We start from the raw sequence: 9,885 nt of genomic DNA, 5'->3' as shown, positions 1-9,885 counted from the left end.
AATCATTCCATATTGGCCTTTCGCGGTCTTGCCAGGTTTCACGCAGCTTCCGTAGCCCTATGCGAAAAGGTAAATCACCACATGTAATTCATAATCAATCGCAATATCTCGTTGCATTATTAAGAATTTAGATCAATGAATACAAGGATTATTCTCCTTTAGAATATCTTTTCGACATTATCTGAATTATGTCGTAACTTTCTCTAAAAAACGATCAGTTCTAAATTTGTCAGAAAATTTTATGTATATGATATTACAATTATTGTGTAAATTTTTTGTATATCTAGATCTACACATATGGCATTGAAAATTTTTTAGTCCGCACTTCAAACATAATTACTTATTTTCTTTATAAATATTTTATATAAATATTTTATATAAATATTTTAATATTATTTTATTTTAATATTAGGAACCAAAGCAGAAAGAGATGTATTTGAAAGGAATAATTAATAGCCAGCATCCGGCAGAAATGAAAGATATTTTCATTAAGAGTACTAAAGCTTTAGCAGACGAGATTATGAACTGGCCGGAAGTGAAAAAGTAAGATTTGCATTTAATTAAGACAATGTTTATTGCTCTACTTTTTAATGTTTTTTGTTTAAGATGTTTTATGATACGTGACACAAAGAAACTAATATGAAAAGGAAAAATATGTTAAAAAGAAAATTACAAATATAAGTATAAGTTACATTGTTCAAAAAAAATATTTGTATTACTTTTACATATTTTCATATGATTTCAAATTTATTTGATTTTTATTAACAGATACTCAGAAAAAAATTGCTAAACTCTCTGATCACATATATCAAATAGGAATGAATGCATTCAAGGTCTGTGAGAATGAATTTAATGTTATTAATCATGGTGATTGTCACGTGAATAATATGTTGTTCAGATATGACAATAATGGCAAGCCTATTGATCAGATTTTTGTAAGTACCATCAAATTATAAAAAATACTACATTTGCAAGATAAAATCGTGAATATATTGGGTTATCCGGAAAGTTCGTGCCGCAAAAGATTTAAATTTAATAAATATACTAAAATTTAAATCTTCTACGTTTCAATTTTCCTTCAAAATCGGAACTTTCCGGACAACCCAATAATAAATCAATGAGCATTTAGACTTCGTCTTGCAACTAAGAACTAAAATTAAATAAAACAATTCATGAAATTTTCAATTTATATTTTATATGATACTTTGATATGATGATTATATATACTTTCATATGAGACTTATATTGATAAAAGATTAAATTTACTTTAAAAATCTATTCTAAGATACTCACAAGTATCTTTCATATTTATAATTGAACAATATATGTGAACTTTATTATAAACACAATTTAAGATAGCTCATTCACTACATTCTAATTATCTATATTTCTGAAAGTTTATTATAACTTTCTTAATTAAATATAAATATTATTTATTATAATCATAATAAAGAGAAAGATATATATTTATATAACGATATATTAAATAAATAAATAATGTTTCAAGAAATTCTATTACGGTAAGTACATTTTAGCGCAATTTAATCATCCGTAATTTCAGCTTAAGCAATCAAGATAAACAGACAGTGATAATACATGAGATATTTGAATATGGAATGTATTTTGAATAAATGCAATGTACCTATCCAGTTTAATTGCACATGCAGGCATATTCGTTTGCCCATGTCATCTATGTAAACTACTACCTTTGTCTTCGCGACTTCTTAAACATGTCTGATGTCTCACTTCTTTCCTGATATACAGGTTTTATCTCCAAACAATTACCGTAGATATAAAAAATTGATGGTCAAAAAAATTTATTTTATTATAGGTAGACTTTCAATTATGCGTCTACGCATCGCCGACTATCGATCTTCTCTATTTTCTCAATTCAAGTATTTCCTTCGATGTCATTGAAAATAAGAGAGATATTCTATTAAATGAATATCTTGGCACCTTATCAATGACTATGAAGCAATTGAACTGCAAGACGCAACCGCCCACCATGAAGGAATTAAAGGCTGTACTAAAACGAAAAGCTAGCTATGGTATGATGACTTCTTTTACAACTTTACAGTTTATGCTATGCCATAAAACTGAGGCGAAAGATTTGGATGAAATGTTAGGCACTGGTACTTATGTAAATCCAGGTTTAAAAAGTGAGAATTATAAAAAAATATTGATAAGAAGACTGCCACTGTACGACGAGTGGGGTTTACTGGATCTTTAAATGTATATAATTCTATTTAATGATAAAAAATTAAAATAGAAAAGAAATAGAAACCTAGGAAATATTAAATAATAATTATAACAAATATATTAAAATTAATAGAAGTAGAATTATATTAATGTACTTTTTAAAAAAAACTTTTTTAAAATATACAGACGAGAAATAGTTATGATCAACTTATCTTTTGGTTAAAAAAATTAAAATTATTTATTGTGTGATAATAGTAATTTCATTTTTTATTCTTAAGATTTTAAAATGAATATATAATATGTCTGATAACAATATGTATACACATACGTACATACATTTTGTTTTGTTATATAGATACTATCTAATTCAACATGTGTTAACAAAAAAATACTATTGAAAGATGTATATAATATTATTCTATTATATTAATGTAAAAATAATGTACAAATTAATTAAGATATCAAATAAGGTATTTTAGTTTGTATTAACATAAAACATGCGTAAGAAAAATTGAAAAAAATATTACAAAATAATAAATATAATAAATAATAAAATAACCGAATCCTATATAATATATCCAAATTTTGTGATTTTTTACTGAGTCCAAAATTACAAATTGATGATCAATTTCAAATATAAGAATTTCAAGTATAAGAATATTCAAATAATATATATATACATATATTTATATATAACTGGATATGATTATATATATAATGAAGTAATATATACAATAATATATACAATAATAAAGTATTTACAATACTATATACAATAATAAAGTAACCTATGTAACCTGCAAGCATTGTGATTTTTGAATTTTTTGTCAAATTAAAAATTGCACGTTATTGGTTAACTTAAAACAGAAAACATTCCTATACATTTAATTTTGCTGACCATGAATTAAATTCATATTCTAATCTTTTATGTGCAAATACTACATTACAATTATGGTAATCGATGTCATTGATTAAGTTGATTATTTATAGCAAATTTTTAATATTAAATTCATTTTAATTAAATTTGATTTGAATTGTCGCACTTTCTTGAAGTGTTGCACTTGCTTTCCTCGCCAGCGATAATCCTTCTTCCCCAATGTGTACAATTTTACAATAAATATATATTAAGTAATCATAAAATGAAACAGAAAATATACAATAATAATTAAATGAAATGAATCTGGAACAAAATATTTGATATTTTACAAAACAACAAATTTTTTGGAATAACAACAATTATCTCATGGTCTTGGTGTTTATTTCTGTGCGATGCATTGTGTTTATGCACTGTCGGCTATTATTCAACTTTAAACTCTTATTCTGGCAGTGCTACTCCTTCTATCTTTAGTGTTTTTTTTTTAGAACGCAATTGCGATAAGTATTTTATAATATGAAATGTCATATTTTACACAATCGTTCACTGTACACAATTACTGGTTGGCACGGTTTATTAATTGATTCTTTAAATGGATCAAGATGACAATCATATATTACAGATGTTTCATTACAGATGATTCAGTCGTTTAGAATTATGATAAAGAATAGGATTTATAATTGTTCTGCGACATTATTTTTAGTTAATACGAAATTTATCTTCCCTTTGAATAATAACTTTCGCTATATACTTTGAACTATATCATATCCAGTGAGAAATAATAATGGAATCGATTCGATGTCATTTGATGATTTTGACGTGAGGTTCCATCTATCCTGATATTACAAAAAAGAGATTGAGATTTCACTTCGGAGTGAATATCATGTCAAAAAAAGTAAATTTCACAAAAAAGAATGAAAATCTGTCACTCTTAAACAAGAGTAATCATATTTTCTCTCTTTTTTCAAAATAGGCCAAATTTTTCAGTCTCTTCGAGTGAGATTTCACTCTATGAGATTTAGAGAGTAAAATGAATATAAAATTCAATGCGCCTAAAAACTATGAAACATTGATACTTTTAAGGGTATACTTAATTAGAATCTTATGATTTTGCGTTACAGTATTCATGTGTTATTGTCTTATCATTGCTCTATTATAGATTATTATTTATTGCTTGATAAATATTAATTAAGAATTAACAACCCGTTCACATTAAATTTCGATAAAAATATTGTACTCAATGCGTTTTCGCGTAAAAATGAAGATTGACAAAAAAAAGCATCGATCTGTCTTATAAATCGTTAAAGTTACTTATGACGACTATTCATGTCAGAAAATCTGTCACAGTCAACGTAAAATTGCGTCACAAGTATGCACTGTGATCACTTGTCCAGCACTAATTAATTCTTAAAAACAAATATTTTCTGCTTTTATTACACAAATTCTTAGCTTTAAAAACAAATTCTATGTTTTAAAAACAAATTATTTTTCATATAATTTTTTGTTTTTACAGCGGAGAATTTATTTGTTTCTAACGCAGAGAACTTGTGATTTATAGCGGAGGATTTGTGTTCTTAAAGCAGATAAAAAAATACGGAGAGAAACACATAAAACGCATGCGCATGTGGCCGTAGAAATTGCAACTGCAAGGTATGCTCGCATTGTCATTTTACAGCTGTTAATTATCCAACCTGAATAATCGTCAACTTTAATTATTATTATCTCGATTTTCAGATAAAGCGACGCAAAAACACATCAATTGAATATATTTTTACAGAAATTTGAATAGTCTTGACATTTATCGGTACAAAGTTTGTAATGAATGAACAAATATGTGTGAATGTACTGACTGATACTGAAATATATTAGTTATAAAGCCTGTAAATTCTGTTATCATTTCGAAGTTGGCATTACGAAACGGCATAGTGACGTAAGAAAAATAAATGACTGAAGAATAATGAATAATTTTAGGTTAGTCATTTTAGCGTATTGCTTATTAGTAATAGTTATCAGTATCTACTTTAAATTTGTTTTTTATCCTGTTTTTTATACCTGCATTAGAAAATTTTTCTCACTTTCACGAAATAGCAAATATATATACATATATATATATATATATATATATATTTATTTATTTATTTATTTATTTATTTCATTTAAATTTTAAAAGTGTAGTTCATTCACAAAGAACAATCCTTTTTTGTTCTTTTGACATTGATATGCAGTCGGGGTTTATTGAGAAAAATAAAGTCCTAAACATAGTGAATTCTTTGATATACATCGAAACATCATAGTGAATTCTTTGATATACATCGACATATCATAGTGAATTCTTTAATATACATTGCATTTCGAAAAAAATGAAATCTTGAGAAAAAAAAGTTTAAATTGCAAACATTACATAATTCGCGAACGTTACGAACGAATTGTAGTACTCATTGCACACTGGACGCTATGAACAATAAGCGACGAACAATACTTACCTAATGAGAATTCTGCTATTCATCGTCACGTGTAAAAAGGCGGAGTTTTCAAAGGATATAGCTCGTCGCTTATCACATCCAGTATGTAGAAGGCATAACATGCAATAAACATTAATTTAAAATAACATAATATCAATAAAATGATTATAATTTTATAATTTCACAATTAACAATGTTACTAAAAGCACCGCATGAGCGGGAAGACATGCAAAATGAAAATCCAATGCTTCTAGAGATCGAAGATCTTGCGTCTCTCGATCACATGTATGATTTAGATCATTCCATACTTCACGGAATTGCTAGATTTCATGTTGCCTCCATAGCCCTTTGTGAGAAGGTAAATCATCACGTATGACTCACAATCAGTCGTAACAATTATTCTCATCACAATTATTAAGAATTCGGATGGCATGAACCATTCAAATTTTTGTGTTGATATTAAAAATATAAAGACTCTTAATATTAAATATAAGAATTTTATGTGGAATCAACGGAACATCATTTGGTTGCATTGCGAAAAATTTGTAGAGTTATACAATCACGTGCATCACATTTTATATAATTCTATAGAGAAGTAATTTATAATTGTAATATTAATAAACACAAGAGTCTCATTTTTAATACTATATTAAACTTAAAATGCGCTTTTTATATTTCGTATTTCAGCTTGAGTAATCAAAATAAACAGACAGTGATAAGACATATGAGATATTTGAAAATAGAATGTATAAATGTACCTAATCAGTTTAATTGCATATGCAGGTATGTTCATTTGTCGATGTCATCTATGTAACTATTAACTTTGTCATCATGACTTCCTGAATATCATGTTTCACTTTTTTCCTGATGCGGAAGTTGTAACTGATCTCCTACTTGCGGCCACCCTGCGCCCATCGATACATTGATATTTTAAGTTTTAACAAAAGTTTTAAAAATTTTTTTTTATTGTTCATTACTGTGATGTAATAATTTACTATATACCATAGTTATTTGACTATATTTCATATATATATATGTATTATCTATATATTAATATTGTTATGTATTATACATTATATATTAACTCTTATTTGTTATACATTATTATGTATATCGATTATATTCCAGTTTCATTTTAATATTGTAATTTAATAAGTACAAAAATAAATATATTTTATTACTGTCCGAAATTTTCATTATTTGTGTTTTTTGTGCAAATATGTGAAATAAATATTTTAACAATATACATATCTTTTTCTCTTACGTACTTTTTTTACTGGTAAACTCTATATTCTCAAAAATATCACGTAGGAGCATGTTCAGATTTCCACCCGGATGTTATGTCATCATTGTTGTTTATCGAAAATTAATAAGATTTAATTAAATTAGTTAAATAAGAATGACATGATATTCGCGGAGCATCGAGATAGAAATCAGAACACGTCTTAGAATGTATATTCTACGTAAATTAAAAGACAAGCTTTTAGTAAATATTTAATTGTATAATGAATAAAAAATTGAATGCGTGTAAAAATTATCTTTTATCATGTCAATTATTTCAGCGTATATTTAATTAGAATCTTATATGATTTTGTGTTACAATGTCGATCATCGTAACTGCGTGGCTGAAAAACTTCGTTCGTTGTATATCGGATTATGAAATTATTAAAATATTTACATCTCAAATTGAATTTGTTTAATTTTTTACAAATATCATTTAGAATTGTATTTAATTTTTTTTATAAATATCGTTTAGAAATTTTATTCTGACAAAACTATTACATTAAAGCGAATTATCATACCGTAATTGCAAAATTTTTCGTCAATTCACGCTGCTATTATAATAAAATTTTTTCACATTTCTTTATCGATAAAGACTAAAGAGGTAATGATATGATTTGCATGAATGTTGTAAACGTTTATTGTACGATTTTTTTATGATGTTATTTTAAATTATTTTTCGAACAGAAAAATATCGCACAGGGTGCTTGTCTTATCATTGTTTTTTTCATTTCCGTTAGCGTTTATTGAAGGATAAATCTGTATATGTATAATATTTACCAAGTTTCTACAGTTATCTAAGACTCTGATGTAGGTACAAAGCCTATGATGAATGAATAAATGAATGTACCGATGTAGATATAAAGCTTGTCACTTCTGTTCTGTACGTATCATTTTGTGGCTGGCTTTACGAAACAGCACAGTGAAATATAGTAAGCATTTTTAAAAAAATAGGACTGAATTCAAAGACGAATAACTTCAGGTTAGTCACTTTAGCGTATTGTTTATTATCAATACTTTATGTGTCTGCTTTTTATTTCTTCATTAGATCTAGACTGTAGAACTTTTTTTCGAATTTTCGTGAAATACCAAATATATATCTATTTCACTTTAAGTTCTAGTAAAAGTATAGTTCAACTGCAGAAAGATCATTTTTCTTTTAATACTGATATTTAGTCGGAGTTTATTAAGGAATATTTTAAGTAAAGACTCAAACATCCTCCCAAACATCATATCGAATTGTTTGATATACAGGTTTTACAACTATTATACAATATTTTCAAAGTGTATTCTAAAGATAAAGTAAAAAATCTTAATACGAAAATGTCGAAGCTACAATAGTTTTTGAATTCGATAATTGATCAAAGATAGTTTGTAATTCAAAAACTATTATAGCCTTGACATTTTCGTAGGATTAGGATTTTTGTCTTAGGATGTTACAAAGAATTCAAAAATAATGACAGAGACAATAAAAGTAAAATAGTTTTTGACATATAATTATTTAAAGTTAGCTTGTAATTCAAAAAATTATTGTAACGTCGATATTTTTGTATTAGGATTTTTACTTTTTAGAGTACCGTAAAAGTATTGTACGATGATTGTGACTCTGTGTATATTGCATCAAAAAATATGAGATAAATAATGCATAATGATATGTGTGTGAAAAATATATGAATACAAAGTTTTAATGAATTCTATGACACATAACACTCAATGTGACAACTAAATTTACAGATGGAAACCATAAAGAAATATATAAAGAATTGAGAATTATTAATATCTATCATCTGATATAGTTTTCTTCCGATCAATTTTTATCATTTAAATGTATAACGAATCGAATATCCGAAACTCTTCTCCTGAATCGCTTAATTCTCTCATCTATATATTGAATCAATAACACGTTTTTAAATCCCTTTTTATTATAAATTTCAATTTAAGAAATACTAAATGACAATATACACGTCTAAAAGACATGCATGAAGACATTAAAGATGTCTTCTGACATATACGTGTATATCTAAAAAATATCTCGAAAGCATCATAAAGACATTTTTTAGACATTATTCGTTGTCTAGTGATTTACCGCCAGCATTCTTAAGCATATTCTTAAAAAAAAAAGGAGTTTAAATTGCAAACATTATGTAACTCATAAACATTACGAATAAATGTAAAACAAATATTAATTAAAAATAATATAACCTCAACAATAGTTATAATTTTATATTATGTGTGATATGTAATATATGTTTTATATTATATTTAATTGTATATTAAACTGTAAAATGGAAAATTATAACACCGAAGTTATGTTATACATATATTTTTTTAAATTAATAGTAATGAGAAGTTTTTAAACAATTCTATTTAGAATAATTTTACTTAGAATAGTATTTTTAGAAATAATTTTAGATTCATATAAATAATTTTCTATAAATAATTTTTTCTTTAAATGATTCTACATTCTGATATAAAATATTGCAAAAATCGAATATCTAATACAAAATTCTGCAAATGACAACTATTATACATATATCTAATAAAAAATGCAAATGACAACTATTCCTATATATGTCTTAAATTAAAGATTATAGGCCCTTTAATAAATATTAGGTCGGGGAAAAAGTTTCTTCATATTGTATTTAAAAAAAATTTTTTGCAAAAGTTTTTTATTTGTTGCAAAATTTACGTTACAATTATATTATTCGTTAGAAAAAAGTTTAAGCTTTAAAAATCTGTTTTTTTTAAATTGCGGTATGATGATTTTTATCCGAATTATGAGCAATCAAAGTTAGAATACTCCTTTACTAATTCGCGAAGAATTCAGATACAAAAATCATAGGAACATTTTTAAATAATAATAATAATTTTGTAGCGAAAGCTTCAAGTTTTCACGATAGCTAATCGAAAATTTTCGTAAATTTTTTTGGACATGTGAGAAATCCCCAAAGTTATAATAAAAGAAAATTTTTCATCTTTTTCAGCTCGTAGTTTTAAATGTAAAAATTATCAAATTCACAGAAACTAAAAAAAATATAGTGTAACCTTTCGAAAGTAGAGATTTCAAGC

At 25.7% G+C, this 9,885-nt stretch overlaps 2 protein-coding genes across 2 annotated transcripts in view; both read left to right on the top strand.

The window, feature by feature from the left end:
* On the top strand, positions 1-2,230 carry LOC105627334 (the record flags this gene model as incomplete). Its single annotated transcript, XM_012208619.1, has 4 exons — positions 1-69; positions 413-546; positions 773-935; positions 1,832-2,230. Coding segments are annotated over 4 exons (765 nt in total), but the record flags the coding sequence as incomplete, so codon positions are not given.
* A 3,498-nt stretch (positions 2,231-5,728) lies between these two features.
* Positions 5,729-9,885, top strand: part of LOC105627333 — a 7,370-nt gene continuing 3,213 nt past the window's right edge. The window contains exon 1 of the mRNA XM_012208618.1: positions 5,729-5,833. Coding sequence (XP_012064008.1) covers positions 5,729-5,833 — 105 coding nt within the window. The remainder of the gene's footprint in view (positions 5,834-9,885) is intronic.

The sequence above is a fragment of the Atta cephalotes genome (genome assembly GCF_000143395.1).
Source record: "Atta cephalotes unplaced genomic scaffold scaffold00008, whole genome shotgun sequence".
Taxonomy (NCBI): domain Eukaryota; kingdom Metazoa; phylum Arthropoda; class Insecta; order Hymenoptera; family Formicidae; genus Atta; species Atta cephalotes.
The sequence above is the reverse complement of the archived record's forward strand: the minus strand, read 5'-3'. Positions and strand labels throughout refer to the sequence as shown.